Source organism: Miscanthus floridulus, chromosome 5, assembly GCF_019320115.1.
Source record: "Miscanthus floridulus cultivar M001 chromosome 5, ASM1932011v1, whole genome shotgun sequence".
Classification (NCBI taxonomy): Eukaryota; Viridiplantae; Streptophyta; class Magnoliopsida; order Poales; family Poaceae; genus Miscanthus; species Miscanthus floridulus.
The window spans coordinates 43,786,194-43,807,496 of NC_089584.1; the positions used below are offsets into that span (position 1 = coordinate 43,786,194).

At 48.3% G+C, this 21,303-nt stretch overlaps 1 protein-coding gene across 1 annotated transcript in view; it reads right to left on the reverse strand.

The window, feature by feature from the left end:
- The window catches only part of LOC136454573 (probable pectinesterase 55), a 73,706-nt gene extending 53,834 nt beyond the window's left edge, over positions 1–19,872 (reverse strand). Inside the window, exon 1 of the mRNA XM_066454954.1 lies at positions 19,777–19,872. Within this exon, the coding sequence (XP_066311051.1) occupies positions 19,777–19,872 (96 nt within the window). The remainder of the gene's footprint in view (positions 1–19,776) is intronic.
- Between the last annotated feature and the right edge of the window lie 1,431 nt (positions 19,873–21,303).

The window sequence follows — 21,303 nt, forward strand, 5'->3', positions numbered from 1 at the left end:
AGTAGTCATGCTCAGAGATCCTTGTAATCTGGAAGGTTTTCTAGTACAGCTACCTAGGGACATCAATCTTTCTTGTGCAGCTAATGCGGTGCAAGCAAAGGTTATGGCAGACATCCCTATCATGTGTGATTTTCTAGATGTTTTTCCTAATGATTTGCCTAGATTGCCCTCAGATCGGGACGTGGAGTTCAAGATAGAGTTGCTACCTGGTACAATGCCCATCTCTAGAAGGCCTTATCGAATGCCTCCCAATGAACTAGCCGAACTTAAGATCTAGTTGAATGAACTTCTAAAGAAAGGCCTTATCCATCCTAGTTCGTCTCCGTGGGGGTGCTCAGCTATCTTTGTGAAGAAGAAGGATCAATCACTACGCATGTGTGTAGATTATAGGCCTTTGAATGTAGTTACAATCAAGAATAAGTACCCTTTGCCATGCATAGATATCTTATTTGATCAGTTGTCTAAAGCAAAAGTCTTTTCCAAGATTGATTTGAGATCGAGTTATCATCAAATCAAAAGTCGACCTGAGGATGTTTCAAAAACTGCATTCTCTACAAGATACAGTCTGTATGAGTATCTTGTTATGTCTTTTGGATTGACCAATGCCCCCGCACACTTCATGTATTTGATGAATTCGGTGTTTATGCTCGAGTTGGACAAATTTCTGGTGGTATTTATAGATGATATCTTGGTCTATTCTGAGAATGAAGAAGATCATGTTGAACATTTGCGAGTGGTTCTCACTAGACTGCGTGAACATAAGCTTTATGCAAAGTTCAGCAAGTGTGAATTCTGGCTTCGTGAGGTGCCTTTTCTTGGACACATGTTGTCCGATGGTGGAATTATGGTGGATCCCACCAAGGTGCAAGAAGTGTTGGACTGGAAGGCTCCAATCTCGATGCACGAGGTTCGGAGTTTTCTAGGATTGGCTGGCTATTATCGTCGCTTCATCCTGGATTTCTCTAAAATAGCCGAGCCTATGACTCGGTTGCTGCAAAAAGACATGAGGTTTGTCTAGATGCGGCTTTTCACACCCTGCTAACCCTTCTAACTTTGGCTCCGGTTCTGGCGCAACTAGATATCAAGAAACCTTTTGATGTGTTTTGCGATGCATCAGGGACAGGTTTAGGAGGTGTTCTTATGTAGGAGGGTAGAGTCATTGCTTATACCTCTCACCAACTTCAGAAGCATGAGGTGAACTATCCTACGCATGACTTAGAACTCGCTGTAGTTGTTCATGCTTTGAAGGTCTGGCGACATTATTTGCTTGGAAATGTGTGCAATATCTACACTGATCATAAAAGTCTTAAGTATATCTTCACTCAACCTGAGTTGAATATGCGTCAGAGAAGATGGCTCAAGTTGATCAAGGATTATAACCTCCAAGTGCACTATCATCCTGGCAAGGCAAACGTCGTTGCGGATGCCTTAAGCAAGAAATCTCATTGCCACTCTTTGATTGAAAGTGACCTCCATTTGTCAAAACTCCTACATCCTGCAGTCCTTCACAACATCACCATCAGTTGTACTCTACAGAGTCGATTATCGAGCTACAGAAGACAGATCCAGGTGTGTTCCACATCAAGCATAAGATGAAAGAGCAAGAAACCAAGCATTTTTGGGTAGATGAGAATGACGTGTTATGGTTCAAGGATAGATTAGTGGTTCTGAAAGATAGAGAGCTTAGAGATCAAATCCTATCCGAAGCACATTCCTCGAAACTATCTATTCATCTTGGTAGTAGCAAAATGTATCATGATTTGAAGCCTCGCTTTTGGTGGACCAAGATGAAGAAAGAGATAGCCGCTTATATGGCTAGGTGTGACACTTGTTGTCGGGTCAAAGCTATGCACATGAAAGCTGGATTGCTTCAGCCACTCTCTATTCCAAGTTGGAAATGGGAGGAGATAAGTATGGATTTTATTATTGGACTCCCTGCTACTCAGAGGAATTTTAACTCTATTTGGGTGATTGTAGACCGTCTGACCAAGTCTGCACACTTTATTCCTATCCGCATAGATTTCCGTCCAACTGACTATGCTGAGTTGTACTTCAATCAGATAGTCTGACTTCATGGGATACCTCGCACTATTGTCTCTGATAGAGGACCATAGTTCACTGCTCGCTTTTGGGAGCACTTACATGGATTGTTGGGAACTAAGTTAGTAAGAAGCTCTGCCTATCATCCACAAACCAATGGGCAAACTAAGCGAGTGAATCAAATCTTAGAAGATATGTTGAGAGCATGTGTCATCTTGGCTAAGGGTTCATCAGAAAAGTGGTTGCCCCTAGCTGAATTCTCTTACAATAATAGTTATCAAGAGAGTATCAAGATGGCACCGTTTGAAGCTTTGTACGACCGAAAGTGTAGAACTCCGGTGAATTGGGTTGAAGCCGGTGAAAGGAGATATTATGGAATTGATTTTGTTCAAGAAGCTGAAGAACAAGTCCATACTATCCAGACCCATATGGCCATAGCTCAAGCTAGGCAGAAGAGTTATGCTGATCGCTGTAGAAAACCTATTGAGTTCGAAGTTGGAGACTTCGTTTATCTGAAAGTCTCACCCATGAAGAGTGTCCAACGCTTTGGTGTGAAGCGAAAGCTTGTGCCAAGATATGTCGGTCTGTTTCAAATTATTGGACAAAGTGGTAAGGTAGCATACAAGATCCAATTACCTCTTGAGATGAGTGCTATCTTCTATGTCTTTCACGTATCTCAGTTGAAGAAATGCCTTTGCGTCCCTAAGGAGAGAGTTCCACTAGGGGATATCGAGTTAAAATCATATTTGACTTTTGAAGAGAAACCGGTCTGAGTAATTGAAACTCGGGAGCGAGTGACTCGAAGTCGGGTGGTCAAGTTTTACAAGGTCATGTGGAGTAATCTGGGTAGTGAACGCGATGCAACGTGGGAAAGAGAAGATTATTTGAGGGATGGTTATAAGGAATTCTATCAACAATGGTACGCTTGTCAAATCTCGGGATGAGATTTTTATAAGGGGGGAGGGCTGTAACACCCCAGGTGTTTGGCTTCCACATTTGCACTGACATTTCATAAACATGAGCACCATTCATCCATTCATGAGCTTAGAATTGTATGAAACATGCTTTTGAAACATTGCAACATATTGTTATATTCTATGTGTGATTGTTTTAGGAAAATGAATAGTGTGTAACACACAAGTGCAACATGTGCAACACACTTTAGTGAAACATGGTTAGCTAGTACAATGCCACTAACTCATGAAACACATGAAACATGGTTTTGAAACAGAAGTAACAAAGTCACTTGTTTTTCCTTGTTTCAATACATGTGATGCTTGATTTTGGTGTGACCAATGTGTGGGTGTGGCTAATTATCCTCTCAAGCAACTTATTTATACTTAGAATGTCATTAGGAACAATGTTCATGTTGATCATTTTGCCTAATTAAGTTTCCAAGTCATGGTTTGACTATTGTTGACCTCTAGAGCTCCTTGGTTTGACTATTTAAAAAGTATAGCTTAGATTGTTTGCATGTCTGAGCAACCTAAAGCAAAGTTGTAGAAAATTTTATAAGGAACAAACTTTGTTTAGGAGCCAAGTCATGAAAATGTGCAGGACTTGCTCAAATAGGGCCCACAAGCCAGAAATCAGTGCTGTTTCAACACTTAGAAAGTTTCTAAGTGTTGGAGCTGTTTTCCAATTTCATGAAGGGGACTTTGGAGCCTTGTAGATTGAAATCCATGGCGAATTAGCTCGAGCTCATGTTGAGTTAATTGGAGTACTCACCTAGCTCTATCACATAGTTCAACTGGATTAGCAATTCGCTGAGTCGATTAGGAGATAAGCACCGTCGAAGATCGCCTGTCAGTCGGCTCCATCAGGCTTGATGGCCGTTCTGATCAGGCCGGTCATGGCCGACTGAGGCCAGAGGGTGGCCGCCGTGTGGACGCCATGCGCCTGACTTGCCTTGACTGTGCTGCACACTGGCTGGCTTGATGTGGAGGATGCCCTGCTGCCTCTCCACTCACCCACATGTGCTCTGCCTCCCACTCGCTCGCCCTCTCTCGCGAAGCCGTTGCTCTCCATTACTGACGCCACCAGCTTTGCCACCGCTGCTCACCTTCGACACTGCACCTTTGGCCGATCCATCTCGGCCATCACTGTGTCTTCCTCCACTCCACCTCTCGGACCTCTCGCTCTATCTCTTTGACCCTTTGGTAAGGCACATTTTGATTTCCGCCGCCGTGGACTTCACCGGAGTATGCCGCGCATACGGTTCACGTGGTCATGGCACTTCACCGCACCACGCACTATCTCTTCCTCCGGTCTAGCACTGCACTAACTTGTAGATGATCTAGTAGGAATAGCTTTAGACACTACTGAGCGTGTGCCTGGGAACATACTGGTGCGCCTCACCATGTCCACCATGGCCGTGAGCACGAGCTTGCCGTGGCTGGCCACCTCCGAACCTTTCCTGCCTCTTCTAGTGCGCGCATGAGGACCCGTATGAGCCATAGTGTCTACCTCGAAGACGTAGTCCTAGGATTCGCCACCGTTGAGCCGGAACCACAATGCCGCCGTGATGCTCTGGGCGCCGCCGTGTGACCGTGCGTGAGGCCAGGCTCACCGGCGCTACCCTAGCCGCCCTTACCTTAGGTTACCTCTGCGTTAGGTCTCTAGGTAGCTCTAGCGCCTTTCACGGGGTTATATCATGGCCAGAATTGGCTGACATGCCGTTGGCCATCACCGCTGTGCGCCATGGCCGCCGCCGTCCATGCTCCGAGGAACCATCCGCCGTGCCTCGTACCTCCCTCGACGCGGTTCGGCTCAGAGATGGCGTCGTTGATGACACGACCGCCAGAGCCCTCCACGACGGCGAGGAAAAGCTCGCTGGAGCACCGTGGCCATTCCCTCCCCTGTTTTCATGTCGCTGACGCGCGGGCCCAGTAGACAAGTGGACCCTGCCTGACATAGTTCAATGAACTCAGATTTGATTACTGTTTTGTAAAAATTGTATCTCTAGTTTTGTAAATCCAAATTGGGTGGTTCCAATTTTGTTAGGATCATAGTGAAGTGTAGTATTTAGGAAAAATATGACATGAACAATTGTAGTGGAATTTTTGGATGAATTAAATTGAAACTTGAAATGTATTTTTAAATGAATGCAAACTTGTTTAAATTATATCTTGAGTTCCTGTGCTCCAAAAATTATGACATTTTGTTGGTAAGCTCTTCTTGATGAATAGAAGCTCTGGTAAAAATTTCAGAGTCAGTGCATGTATAGTTTTTGATTTATAGATTTTCCTTTTATCATTGAATGATCCTTGTGTGAATTTTAGTAATTTATCTATGAATCCAATGACCATGAAATTTATTGGAAGATATCCTAGTACCTTAAGGATGCTAGGAAAAATATAAAAATCTATTTCTTGACACTTTTCACTAGGGTTTCCTAATTATGTCATTTTAAGCCTTTATGCCTTGTCATTTTTGTGTAGGATGTTATACTTGCTCAAATGATGTGAAATTTTTACAGTAGTCTACTTGGAGCATGTAGTACCTACTGTAATGTTTGTAGATTAAATGGTGCAGTTTTCATATATGTTTATCATTTCTCTTAATTAATTAAATAAATTAAGAAAGGCATTAAAAGAAATGAATTAGGAGTGAACACTTTATTTTCTGGTGTTCTTGTGATATGTGTGATAAGTGAGTAAAGTTGGTTTTGTCCAATTATATGTCTACAACATAAGTTAATAAATATTTCCTTGCATTATGTCTTTCTAGACAGTTCTCGGGACTTTACAAAGTTTCCCATGATATTTTGGTTTGCTGGGAAAGTGGTGAATACAAGAGTTGTAGATAAATTATGTATCAAGCTCCTGTCAAAATTTGGTGGCATTTGGCCCAGTAGTTTAGGAGCCACCGTCATTCAAAGTTGGATCACAGTTTTGCTTGCTCTCTGTCTTATTTGGACCTGATCATGTAGTTCTATAAATTTGACCTGGTAAAGGTTAGAATCAGGCCTTGAGGTTTGAAAATTAATTGTAGGCAATTTCATAAGCTTTCCAAATTGTCTTGTTGCCTATCATTTCGATTTGTAGATCTCCGGTTATGATCAGTTTACTGTACCGCTATATAAGTTTCTGTCTTGCTAAAATACGAATGATTGTGTGTATGCTCAGTTGCGATGTTCTTGTTGATTGTTTAGGTGCTAGCCTAACTTGAGAACATGCTTAGGTGCAGGTGCTAGGTCCTTTACAGAATATGAGCAATTATACATTAGATTGTATAAACTTGGTAAGTTAAAGTGATTTGAATAGAGCTTAAGTCGAAAAATGAGGACTACAGTGAGCATGTGCATTCGCCGAGCATTCCTAACTTCGTTCATGTGCATCCATGATATTTATCTTGCACATACATGCAATAGGTGTGCCGGAGGGAGTGATGCTTCTGGAGTTTGAGGAAGTGAGCCAGGAGGAGGAGCCCGAAGTTTAGGCAATCGACGAAGCAACCGCCGAGGAGGAGTTGCCCGAGTGCCCTGACCACCACCCGTCCTCTATCCTGAAAGGCAAGCCCCAGAGCATATTAAGTCTCCCATGTTTTTACAAATATCTGGAGTATCTTTTATTCGTTGATGATGCATTAAGTATAAGAATTGGTTGGAACCAATTGTTGCATTATATATCTATCCTTGTCCAGATATCGCACTTGAATCCTAATTAAGTTCAGGAATGGACTAAATGCTTAGCCATGCTTAGTGCGGTAGAAGTCGGGTGATTCCTATCACCTGCGAGCTTTAGGATAAGGTGGATCACGGTTGGCTATATTTGCTATCGTAGAAAAGAACCATATTAATAATGAATTAAGACCGGGCGGAGTCTTGTGTAGGTTTGGACATAGTGATTCCGTGTGTGTCGTTTAAGGACCGATACGCTGTACGTCCTTATGTCATGTTGAACGTAGCCTAACATTTAGCTAGCCGGATAACTCGTTCCGACCGCAAAGCCTAGTAGCTCGATTCAGGCCAAGGACACGAGCAGTGGTCGCAATCTGGATGGCAGTAAGGATGTGTGGAGAGCCATTGGCGTAAGCCCAAGGGCGGGTTAAGTCACTGAGCACTCATGGCAGAGTGGTTCTCTGATTTTGCGGCACTGATCGGACTCGTGACTCCTAAATTGTACCAAAGGTGACTTGTTTGTGACCCTGACGGGGGAAGCAAGGTTTGTGTTAGGAATACCCCTCTAGCTAGATAGGAATCGATTCGAATCACCATCTCTCCCGGATAGTGAGAACTTGACTAAGCAGCGGCAACATAGATTCAATTAATTTAACGATATGGTTAAATGGATGATGATGATAAGGTTGCCATGATTTATACCTGCTATGGTTATTAATGTTTGCATCTTAATCAAATGATTGCTTAGTACAGGTGCTAATATAGATGACAGGTTAATGGCTAAAAGTCACTGCTAGTTCAGGTTAAGAGTTGATCATTATTACTTATGCTTTTTTGCAAAAAGAAAGTGTCAGCCAGATCCACTAAATTAAGCTATGCATGATCCTTGGTGTCATTTGTTTTGGTTTCTGACGAGTAAGTCTAGCTGAGTACATTCTCGTACTCAGGGTTTATTCCCTCTTGTTGCAGATGACCTTCTATATCAGGGCTTCTGTAAGTATTGTCTCCACCCAGTGGGTGATGAAGACTAGATCACGGGCGTGATCTCTATTTTTCTTATCCGAATGCTTTTGTGGGTTGTGATCAGCAAACTGGTACTTGTATTTGAACTCGGGGTGTGAGTTAAACTATTTGCTTCGGCTACTTTACAAGACTTGTTTTGTAATAACGATGACTCTGAGGTGTTGTAATCTATTTGCAAACCGTCTGTGAAATGTTGTAATGTGTGATGTGTTATGTTGAATTACTATGATCTTGGTTGTATGCAAGTTGGTTTGAAATCCTTCGTGGTTTCAGTTGACTACCGGGTTTATATGGGCTCAAGTGCGAGAATTTGATTGTTTCGGTGATTGTTTTTGTACTTGTGCTCTTATAAATTGGTCGGTTCAGTGACAGCTTCATGGTGCATGCTGCACATGGATGGAAATCTTATCAAGTCTACTTTCACACCCAACAAACGGCTCGTCTTTTCGACTTCCCATTAGGGAGTTACATCTCTTTTAGTGGAGGTTGCTTAGGAGGCCAACAACCAGCCACGTAAAGACTCTTGGGAATTCACTTCATGGAAGACTTTTCACATACTCAGTCTCTTGATTTCCATCTCATGTTCATACCTATCTAGGAGGATTGTTCCTAATATAAATATCCCTTTGTTCCAAGGCAAAGATAGACTTTTGATAATTAGAATACAAACCCTTTGTTTAGCTGTGTGCTAACAAAACCAGAGAGAGATCTCTGCCCCTTTGCTCTTGTGTTTTCCTTCATGGAGATTACAGAAGCGGCCGCGTCATCGGCACCCAATCCATGCTCCTAGTCCATTGATTCCAGGTTGCGTAGAATTGTTTCTTTTAGAGTGTGGTTGGGTGAATCCTTGGTTCAGGCTACTATATAGAGACGGTGGTTGGCTCCTTATGCGTGTCATCAGGTTGCACTAGTTATCGTTGCTTACAGCAAGTTATCAGCTATTCATCAGCTAGTTATCAAGATCAAGATCCTACATCATGAAGATCAAGACCAAGGACCTCATCATCTGGTATCAAAGCTTCAGTTGCTGTCGCACCCAGTTTTAAGAACAAAACTAGGTACATCCCATATGTGTGCCCAGGAATTCAATTTACACATATAGTTACAAATGAAGGGGTAATATCAAAGACAATGCCTTTACTATATAGTGCATAAATATTTGTTACAAAAGGCATAGTCTTACTTTACAGTATATACTATAACTTTATTCTTCTGGTGAAGCCTCCAACACCATAGGAATCATCAATTGGTTGATCACAAGCCTAACACCTCTTAGAAAACTCCACTGAAGAACCTCCATCTGGTACCCATCCGGAATTTTGCCAAAGTATTGAAATAAAACAAGCATAAGCTACTACCGCTTAGCAAGCATAACATGAGGGGATGCAAGCTCAATAGGCTTAACTCGGCTGAACTGTGGTAATCACTTTTAGTGGGTCATATTTTATTATTAATCATAAGTTGCTAAGTTATGCTTGAGCTCCCGAATGTGAATAATTAGAGATATCAACAATTTTAATCAGAACCCAAACCATCCAAGTAACCAACTATTTAGTAAGGATCCAGGCCGCTCGTATCCATGAGCATGGCTGATATACCAGTTTTACACTCTACAGAGGTTGTACACTTTCACCATGTGTTGGGTTCATAAACCTGGGGTCCCTAATGGGCCCACTTCCCTACAAAAGCTTGCCCCAGCAGATGACATTACAGACGACGCACAACTCCTGGGCCGGCCTAGATACCTAACGATAGGCCAAAAGAGTGATCCAGTGTTTGACCGAAAGGCCTCCGACTCCGACCGGAAGGCCTAGACAAGGAGGGGATGACACTCGCTTCTAGCTCTGACCTACTTCTCTGACCGAAAGGCCTGGCCAAGGAGGGGACGATGCTCGCTTCTGACTCTGACCCGCTTCTTTGATCGGAAGGCCTAGCCAAAGAGGGGACGATGCTCGCTTCTGACTCTGACCCACTTCTCCAACCGAAAGGCCTAGCCAAGGAGGGGACGACGCTTGCTTCTGACTTTGACCCACTTCTTCAACCAAAAGTACACCAAACCTCTGCTTACAGCTCTTTCTCTGATCGACACGGTCGGAGCCGACTAGGAATGACTGAATGGGGATGCCCGCTCGGTAAGGACCCAAGAAATCAGGAGGAACAGATAAGGTGAGGCGTTCAAAGTCAACTATAATACCAAGGACCGTACCCTGCATACCTACAGGACAGTACTAACATGCCATGCCAGAAGGGTGCTTTGCGACCTTTCAGACATGTTAGAACACAAACAGTGTTGTAGGCACCGACATTTGTCCTACAATATGGTAGGCGCTGACATTTGCCATGCCAGAAGAACACGATGGAGTCTACCACATGCATCTAGGCGTCAATAGTATTGTGGGCACCAACAAACCATCTTGTACCCGACAGCATGGGCAACAAGACTAGGTAGCACGCACACACTCTCTCTCTCACTTGTAAGGCTGTCCCCTTCATCTATAAAAGGGGATGCACCCTCTCCTAACAAAACAGACGAACAACAAACGGATCATTCTGACTCTCTCTCTACTAGCTTTAGACATTCTAAGCACTAGAACAGTTTCACTGCTCTCAAACTCTAAAGCTACATAGAGCATACGTTCCAATACTTAGCACACATGGGAGCAACCGTCACTCTTGGCCCTTCAGTCCAGAGTCCGACCGGACCACTTACACCCCCATCTAATTCCCATTCGTTTGTAACCCCACAACAAACTTCGAGCACCTAGGCTCAGGAATAAAAATCATCGACTGACTCAAACTAGACATAGGACATGTTGCCTGAACCAGTATAAACCCTGTGTCATTGAGTGCTAGGCCACATCCGATCATAACGTATAGCAAAACAACAAATATTTACTTGTTGGTCACTTTTCGCACTGACGGTTGGCACCGTCCATGGGGAGAACACAGTACGTTCACGCTTTTGGTCATCAGATGGCCCACCTTTCTGCCATCTTTGGCATGGCGGGCTCAAGCGATATGACTCGCTTTGGCTCGCTAGAGTTTCCCATGCTCCCACCTATTGGGATGTGGGTTCCTCCAGTCTTCAAGCCATCCCAAACCTTCCTCTTTGGAAGCATGGACTTCATCGCCGACTAGCTCGGCGTGCTTCGCCTTTGTGAGGAGGCACTTGTCCCGGCACCCATCGGAGGAGGAGCGCCCTTTGTCGGCTCCGGGCCACCCGCCGACCTCAACAACGAGACGCCTATGCTTCACTCTGAGCCCACGCTAGGATTAAACCTCACTATGAGTAACGTACATATTGTTCTTTACTCGCTATTTCATATCTTCCACCAACTCTCTGGAGGGCCCTCGTTGTCCCCACCGTGACTGCCATGCAACCAGTTCCCTATGGCCTCGCATCCCTCATGGACGCATATGCGCCGGGGCTCCAAAGGATGCTGATGCCGCCCCCTCTCACATCCAAATTCATGGGGTTGGCGGGCTATGCTCTCGCCTCTTTCCATGCCCTCATGGATGATGAGGTTGAAAGCGATGGCTCCAGCATCGGCGATGTCATGGCACCTAGCCACCCTTTGTCCTGAGAGTGTGCTATGGCAGACGCTTTGGGACAGCCACCGGTGGTAGTAGAGTCTCTACAGACTCACACCCCTCTAGACCCTCGTGCAGAGGCCCTTGCGAGGGTATAGGAGCATGGAGAGGAGCTATGACAATGGCAGCAGAGCCAGCCACCACCTACGCCAGCACGCTCAGCGCAGCATGCTGCGCCATGCGTGCGTAACCCGGCAAGCGGCCCTCGAGGTCACACCCGCCTGGTCCAGCGCAATATTATGGATGGAGGAAACAATGCCCAACAGTTCACCTAGGCTGGCCAGAACATTGCTACTACGGCGATGCTTCTACGCGGCCTTCTCGAGCCCATCGACCCCTAGGAGTAGGTGATCCACCAGAACCTTCGAGCGCTAGTGGAAACCACCGTCGTTCAATAGGCGAAGAGCTCCATGTCGCAACACCGACTCACGGCCTATCTCTCCACCAGGGGAATGGGGGCGCACCAGTCGAGTCGCTCCATCCACTCACCACTACAGTCACCGGGCGTGGAACAGGTGGTCATAGCTGCACCATAGCCTGACCTAGCGCTTGCTCCACACCGGCCACATTGCATGAATGCCTTAGGCTGAACCGAGATGCTCGCAGCGTCATCAATAATCGACGTCAAGCCCGCCATGATAATGACTTCCATCATGCGGCGGTGAGAGCAGGTGGCATAGGCCCTAGCTAGACCATCGAGGGGAGCGAGGAAACGTGCCCCAGGCATGGTTGCCGACTGGACGACTGGAGTCCCAGCCTAGACGACCTAGGACCCTGGGCCTTTGGCCATCGCATCCAGAGAGTGCCGTTCCCACAACGCTTCCGACCACCTACCAACTTCACCAAATATACTAGGGAGACAAATCTCGGTATATGGCTCGAAGACTTCCGACTTGCCTACCGAGCCAAAGGAGTGGATGATGACCACTTCATCATTCAATACCTCCCCATCTACATGGGGGAACATGTTCGAGCATGGCATGAATTCCTCATGCATGACAACATCCGTGACTTGGTGGATCTCAAGAGGATCTTCATTAGGAATTTCTAGGGGATGTATGTCCATCCTAGGAATTCCTAAGACCTCAAGAGCTGCTAGTAGGAGCCCAATGAGTCCCTACGGGATTACATCTATATGTTCTTAAAACTATGCAACTCCCTTCCTGATGTCGATGACGTGGACATCATCAGCGTGTTCCTCTCTGGGATAACCTGTGAGTCCTTGATCCACAAGCTCGGCTATCTGAAGCCCCGTACCACCCGCGACCAGCTCGACGTCGCTAGAAACCATGCCTCTGGCAAGGAGGCGGTCGGAGCGGTCTTTAGTGGAGGTCGGGACAAGGGCAAGGCCAAGCATGAGGACTAAGATGAGGGCCCCTCCATGCAAAGGGGCAAAAAGAATAAGAAGGATCGGCGTCAACTGGCCAATTCTACTTTGGTCACCGCGGCCGATCGTGCGGGCAAGCAGCCCTAGCAGGGCCTGCCCGACCACTTTGACAAGCTCATGGAGAGCCCATGCACCAACCATGCCTACCCTATCAAGCACCTCTATAAGGACTGTGAACTCCTCAAGCGCTTTCTATGATAGGCCGGTGGGCCAAAAGAAGGGAAGGGCAAGGAGGCAATGGCCAAGAAAGGAGGCACGGTGGGCAAGGATGGGGACGACTTTCCTGATCCCAAGGAATGCCTCATGATCTTTAGAGGATCTGATGCCATCTACTCCAAGCGCCAGCACAAAGTGTGCTACAGAGAGGCCTGCGTCGCCAAAATGGCCATCCCATCCTTCCTTAGCTAGTCAGAATCTCTGATCACTTTTGATCAGAGGGACCATCCTTCCCACATCACTAGACTAGGTCGCTACCCGCTCATCATTGACCCCATTGTCTGCAAGAAGCGCCTCACCAAGCTGCTGATGGACGGAGGCAGTGGCCTCAACATCCTCTACATTGACACCCTCAATGCCATGCGCATCCCCGGTCAGAGCTTCGCTCAGTGAGCTCTCCCTTCCATGGCATAATCCTAGGGACGTAGGCATACCTGCTTGGGTAGATCGACTTGCCCGTCACATTTGGCAACCGAGCTAACTTCTGCTCGGAGGTCCTCACCTTTGAAGTGGTGGACTTCCTAGGGTCCTACCTTGCCATCTTGGGGCAGCCATGCTACGCCAAGTTCATGGCGATCCCCAACTACACCTACCTCAAGTTGAAAATGCCAAGACCAAACAGCGTCATCACTGTGGGTAGCACCTTTTTGCACGCCTACATGTGCGACCACGAGCATTATGAGCTCGCCACTGCCGTCATCAACTCAGCCAATCTCCCTCAGCTCGGAGAATCATCGACCCCAACAATCCCGAACTACAACATGCCAACCTCCTCGTCTGCCTTCCGCCCACTCGAAGAAACTAAGGTGGTGGGAATTGACCCCACCGACCCAACTAAGATAGTACAGATCGGGACCCAGCTCTTGACCAAATAGGAATGCGAGCTCACTAACTTCCTATGCGCCAATCGTGATGTCTTCGCATGGAAACCTTCTGACATGCCAGGCATACCACAGGACATCACCGAGCATGCACTATGCCTCGTCCCGAGCTCAAAGCCTGCCAAGCAATGCCTGCATTGCTTTGATGATGAGAGGTGTAGGGCCATAGGCGAGGAGGTTGCCAAACTCCTAGCAGCTGGATTCATCAAGAAGGTATACCACTCTGACTGGCTAGCCAATCCTATTCTTGTTAAAAAGAAGATCGGGAAATGGAGAATGTGCGTTGATTATACTAGCCTCAACAAAGCATGTCCAAATGACTGTTTTCCTTGGCCACAAATAGACCAGATAGTCGACTCCACCTCGGCATGCAAAATCCTCTCCTTTATGGATGTCTACTCATGCTATCACCAGATCACGATGAAAGAGTCCGACCAGCTCACAACCTCATTCATCACCCCGTATGGTTCGTACTGCTATGTAATCATGCCTTTCGGTCTAAAGAACACTGGCGCCACCTATCAACGGTGCATGCAGCAATGCTTCACGAACCAAATCAACCCGCTCAACCAACCTGATCAAGTCGAGCGGCCAAAACCAACAATTGCCGTCTATGTTGATGACATAGTGGTCAAAATGGCTCAAGCTTGTGACCTGATCGCAAACTTGGCCACAACATCGTGAACCTCCGAAGGTTCAACATCAAATTGAATCCCAAAAAATGTGTTTTCGGTGTTCCAAATGGGAAGCTGGTTGGATACGTCATGTCCGAACATGGCATCGAGGCCAACCCCGAAAAAATCATAGCCATCTCCAACATGGGCCCTATACGCAATGTCAAGGGCATACAAAGGCTCACCGACTGTTTGGCCACCCTGAGCCGATTCATCTCTCAGCTAGGCGAGTGGGGAATGCCTCTCTACAAGCTTCTAAAAAAGATGTATGCATTCATCTAGACCGAGGAAGCACAGTAGGCTTTAGAGAGCCTCAAAGCATCACTAACAACAGCCCCAATCCTCGTTGCTCCTGAACGGGGAGAACCCCTCCTCCTCTATGTCACGACAAGCAACCACGTGGTGAGCGCCGCCCTAGTTGTCGAAAGGGATGAGCCGAGACACCACCTTAAGGTCCAACAACCTGTATACTTCGTCAGGGAGGTACTCATCGACGCAAAGATTCGGTACCCCTAGGTGTAGAAATTGCTATACGCCGTGCTGATGGCGCCCCGGAAGCTCCTACACTACTTCACCGACCATGAAGTCTTGGTCATCACTTCATACCCGTTGGGAGACATCATCCACAACCGCGATGCCATGGGACGAATCTCTAAGTGGGCAGTCAAACTAATGGGCCACGCCATCAGGTATATCCCCCCACACCGCTATTAAGTCTCAGGATCTTGTGGATTTTGTCACCGAATGGATAGAGGTCCAGCTCCTGACCCTAGACATCACCCATGAGTATTGGATAATGTACTTTGATAGGTTTGTAATGGCGCCTGGCTCAGGGGTTAGAGTGATTCTGATCTCCCTAGATAAGAGCAGGCTCTGCTACATGATCTGCCTCCACTTTTTGGCCTCAAACAATGCCATAGAATATGAGGCCCTCATCAACGGACTGTGCATCGCCATCAAGCTCGGCGCTATGTGACTCTACGTCTGCAGTGACTCGGAGTTGGTCATCGACCAAGTCATGAAGGAGTCCTCTTGCAAAAGCCCCCTCATGGCAGCATACTGCTAGGAGGTGCACAAGCTCAAGGACAAATTCTAGGGGATCAGACTACATCATGTCCCCCGAAAGGACAATGACGCCGCCAATTTTCTCACAAAATTAGCTGCCAGGCGGGTTCCATCTCTAGATGGGGTCTTCATCAACGACCTTCAGGAACCGTCCACCCGCATCCTGGAAGGTTCGATCCAGACACACCCTAATGCTAACCTGGCGCTCGGGGGCTCCGACCTTGGTGCCTCCATGACAACATCGCCCACTGATGTCACTGTGGTAGCACTCGATCAAGCCGACTGGCGAGCACCGCTACTCACCTACCTACTCGAGGATGTTCTCCCACCCAAAAGGACTAAAGCACGACAGATCGCTCGACGCGCTAAGACGTTCATCACATTCAGTAACAAGCTTTACAAATGAAGTCCATCAGGAATACTCATGAAGTGCTTCCCTACCGACCAAGGGAAACAACTCCTCCCCGAGGTCCATGCCGAAATCTGTGGACATCACGTGGCCCTAAGGTCATAGGTGTGAGGGATGCTTGTTCTACGCCTGACAAACTCATTTTCTAGCATAGGAACTCCAAAGCATTCCCATCACCTGGCCATTCGTGGTTTAGGGCCTTGACATGGTAGGACCCCTCAAAAAGGGCCCGGGTGGTTTCACTCACCTACTCGTAGCGGTGGAAAAATTCATCAAGTGGATAGAGGCAAAGCCCATCACCAACATTCGTTCAGAAGAGGCAGTCAAGTTCTTCCTCGACATCATCTACCATTTCAGTGTTCCTAACTGTATCATCACTGACCACGAAACTTACTTCACTAGGAAGAAGTTCCTAGACTTCTATGATGGATACAGCATCAGGATCGACTGGGCCTCGGTTGAACATCCATGTACTAACGGTCAAGTCGAACGTGCAAATGGCATGGTCCTCCAAGGACTCAAGCCTCGCATTTTTGACCGACTCAATAAGTACGCCGAGCGATGAGTTGCAAAGGTCCCAGCAATCGTCTAGAGCCTAAGAATGACTCCGAACCAATCCATAGGGTTCACAACCTTCTTCCTGGCCTATGGAGCTAAAGTAGTGTTGCCCTCCGACATCGACCACGGCGCCCCAAGAGTGAAGGCCTTCGATCGCGATTGAGCCGCGGTGTTACAGCAGGGTGCAGTTGACCTGCTTGAGGAGGCTCATGAGATGACTGTCATCCGCTTCGCTTGCTACCAACAAACTCTCTATAGGTACCATGAAAGGAAAATCATAGGGAGGATCCTCAAGGTCAGAGACCTTATACTCCGAAGAACCCAATCAACCAAGGAGAAACACAAACTCCCTCCCCCATGGGAAGGTCCCTATATGGTGATCGAGGTGATCCAACCAGGCACCTACCAACTGAAGGATGACAACGGCAACGTTCTCACCAACACTTGGAACATCAAACAGTTACGTCATTTCTTCCCCTAAAAATTTGGTCTTACCACTTTCTTTCATTCAATGTTTGCTCCTACAAGCACCCCGGCCCGAACACTCTTGGCCTGGGTCACTCGAGGGCTCCACGAGGGTGCGATACCACCTCTCTTTTTTTACTATCATATAGTAAATACTTTTTACCCAAATGAAAGGGTAGTCTACTCCTTTAAATACCCTATGTAACTTTGCCTTAAACTACCTACCGATCACACCCCACCATGACCTACAGTTACAAGCAGCGTAGCCTCGTGGGCCACGTCTAGGTTCTTAAGGTTGCAGCCTATTGGTCAAATGGGCAGGTGCAAAAAAGAAAGGATAAAAAACAAAGCTATGCTAGGGTAAAAACAAAGAACAGATGGGACAAGCTTCCCCTTATGAAGTGATTCCATCATGAAACAAAATTGATGTATTCATGAATACAAACTGTTCACATGGGGGCTTCCCCACAAACTTATCCTTTACATATGCTAATTACTTCTACTCTAAATTCTACTGTGGCTGCCCAGCGGCATCGGCTGACGGCGCGACCGATGAAGATAAGGGCTGCTCGCTATCAGATGGGGTGACACTCGCTTCCAACCCGGCCTCCACTCCATTCGTAGGCTGGATGACATCTTCTTGATGCATGCCTTTAGCCATGCTCGCATAGCGAGCCTCCATCACCCACTGCGTGGAGACTTGCTCGGCAACCATCTGTGCGCATGGCACCAAGCTCTCCCCAAGCGCATGGATGGCATCCACGCTCCATCCATCGGCGTACCCCCTGTAGATGGCGGTGAAGTCCAGGCCTAGGTGGTGCGTCACCACTGAGGTCAGCACCCCCGACATTCCATAGAACATCCTATCGGATATGAGTGCCCGAACCTCATTTGTGACCTCCACCAGCTAGATGGCGGGCGTGCTGGTGCTTGGCGCTGACCCGAACACCTCAGACACAACCAGCTAGGTGACATTGTAGATCTAGTCAAGCTCCCCCTTGAGAGCACATACCTCTTCAAGGGACTTGGCCAGTGCCTCTGTGCTCTGACCGGCCACTGCCTTGGCGGTCTCCAGCTCTCACTCCAGAGAACTGATTCTTTCGCCTAGTTATAGAAAAAGCACGACAAGTTTAGAAGCAAGGGAAAGGAAAAGCCAAGACATCAACCAAAGGCATAATAGGTACATACTAAGGTAGGTGTTCTCAAGGATGGAGAGTCCTTCCTCCTGCCGGGTCACCTTCTCGAGTAGCCAAGCATTTGACTCCTCCATCCCAAGCACCCACCCCCGGAGTGCAACCACTTCTCGATCAGCCTCCGACCGGGTCTTCCACTCCATCTCCATGGTCTCCAAGGACTTCTAGACCTTCACCGCCGCAAGTCCCCGCTCAGCAGCGGTCGCTCGTTCCGCTGCGAGTAGCTCCGCCGCTCGTGCTCCTATCTCCTCGGCCACCTAGTCTTGGGACTCACGGTGGGTGGACTCCAGCTGGCGCTCAAGCTCATTGACCCACCATGACATCATGGCTTCCTGCTCCATCCGACCGTGCTCCTCCTAAAGGAAACAGGACTTACGGATCGACTTTGCCTCTAACTACTGTAAAGCAAGAAGCAAGCACGCTGACACAACTAGTAGAAGACCAAGGAGTTGAGGACAAACACTAAAAGCATAGAAAGCTTACCTCAGCAATGCTTGGCAAGTCGACTAAGACTACCTGATGGATGAGCTCAACCCACTCTAAGGCCTCCCTGAGCATCACCTTGGTTTGGGCGAGATTAGACTCCATCGATAGGCCTCTCTCCTCCAGGAAGTGCCAGAGCACCACCTCCTCATTGTTGCGAAGGACAAACCAAGCCTTCCTTGGGTCACTGGGTAGGGCGACACCAGCTCATGGGTCACCTTGAACCCGCTAGAAGATCTAGCCACCGAAACATCGTGCGATGACCAGACCACCGCCAGCTCCTACGACGGTGGGATGGCCGACTGCTCCACCCTAGCACCTACCTCACCGGAGCAGAGGATCTCCACTATCTCAACCCTATGGCCCACTAGCAGATGTTCTGCCTCTAGCCTGGCTGCATCATCTCCCAACACCTCCAGCTCTGACCAGGAGGGCGAGCCATGCGTCCCTCCACCGAGCGAGGTAGGGAGCCCGGTCTCCCTCCTCTCTTCTGCCACAACTGGTATGGGGGGATCACAAGGGTCACCTCTGACCTAGCCTCCACTATTACCACAAGGATCATCGCCATCACCACCACTGCCGCTACCACTGTGCTCACGACCGGCCACGAGGGCGCAACCCCTAGAAGGAAAGGACGCACTGCCGCCAACCTGCTTTCCTCACCACTCGTTGTAACTCGCTGCAGGCTAGGTCTCCACTCCTCTTGCATGGGAGGTGGGGTGATGCTCAACCCTGTCAATCCCTAGCCGCTGTCCAAAAAGTATAGGTCAGTCATGCTCAAAAACTCAACTGTGAGATAAAAAAGGGACACAGATGCATACCTGGACGAAAGCGGTAGGACCCTAAAACACTAACCCAGTAGCAACGAGCCCGCCAGATGAGGACCGCTCACGGGTCATGACCCACGCCCTGTCACATCGACTGCAGGGGGAGTTGACCCAACCGGCTCCTGATCGGTCCATGAGTCACTGCGACCGTCGGCTCATGGCGCACCCATTGGGGTAGCTGACGGGGCATATCCCCATTGTGGCTCGTGCGCACGTGCCAACCCCAAAGACATGGGGGTATGGGCGTACTCCTCCGACTGGCTAGCATGCCTCACCACGCTCGAAGCAGGGGGGGCGATGCCAATGATGCCTCTAAAGGGCACGACAAATGCGCCCGCTTCACCTCTCGCTCGTCGTCGGCGTTCGTGCTCATGGCACGCTTCTTTGATGTAGGAACATCGATACGCCTCTCCATATTCTGCCCACCGCCGGTGGACATGGCCGCAGGCACATGATGCTCCACCGAGGTCACAACGATGCCTCAGTCTCCATCATCCTCGGAGGTGATCACATCGCCACCCATCTCCGCGGGCTCCTCCGACTTGATCTCCGCCTCCATGTCGCTCAGATTCTCGCTGGCCCACACTCGCCGAGCGATCTCCTTCTCCTTCTCATGCCTCCTTTGAGCTTTCTCACCTCTCTTCTTCTTCTTGGCGTCCACTGCCTTCTTCTAGGCAGCTTGTCGAGCTATGCCCTTCGGCCCCCTTGGGAGATACGGCCAAGATTTGTAACCGGCAAGTCCCTACGAAGCGGATGACTCAAAGTCAAAATACAGGAGAACAAAAGGAAAAAACACAGAGTAAGTTGAGGAGAGTGTACCAGAGTAGACAGCTTGGGCCCTCAGCTATAGCAAATGGTCGAGCCAACTCCAGACCTCATCCTTCACCATCACCTCTGGTGACGCGCGGTCAGGATATGTTGGGCCCAAGTAGTTCCACATCGGGCGCCTCCTCTCTGCTAGCGGGGTGACCCAACATTAGAAGAAGGTGTGGTACACCCGTAGCCCATCGAGGCCATGCTACACTAGCTTCTAGAGCTCCACTTCGATGACCTCTAGCTTGTTCCACCGACTCAAGGGCCCCCATGACTAGCTCTCCTGCCTTTCTGGTCTCCTTCTGGTGAATGATAGGAACGACGCCTTCATTGGAGTCACAGGGGGAGTACATGGGGTAGGAGCCTAGTGGCCTTGGCTTCTTCTATAGCGCAAAGCCTCCAACCGACGCGGTCCTAGGCGGCTTCCCCTCTAACAAGGCTCGCTCGATGAAGATCCACCAAAAGAAGTCCACGTGCGGCTCTAGGCCCCACTCATTAAGGAGCCTACGCAAGAACCAGTGCACAGGATATCCTAGCCCATGCTCATGGAAGGCGAGGAAGGAGACAACCTCGTTGGACTAAGGTCGCAGAATAGCCTCCCCCGACGTAGGAGCCCTCTAGTGTGCCACCTTCTTCGGCGAAAGCAGCCCCTTCTCGGTGAAGGCGGCCAGCACCACCTCATCTATGTTGGATGGCCTCTAGTTAGACATTGCACTCTAGATTCACAAACGGATCTATGAGTTCTCCTCTCCCTTGCTTTACCCTTTTTCTCCTAGGAACCACCGCGGCCCATGAACAGGCTTGGCGAAAAGGAAGGAGGAGAAACAACAGTTAGAGAATAGGCGAAGGAATGGGATGGAAACCCTCACCCTTCCCCTATTTAAGGAGGAGACACAGCAGTTGGAGAAAGGCGAAGGATTGGGGTGAAAAACCCTCTCCCTTCCCCTATTCAATGCGGATAGGCATACGGTGGGACGCATCCTAACTGATGGGACGCGCCCTGCCAAATGAAATGACATCTAGTTAGATGGGACATGGCCTAGGCATGGCCCACCAC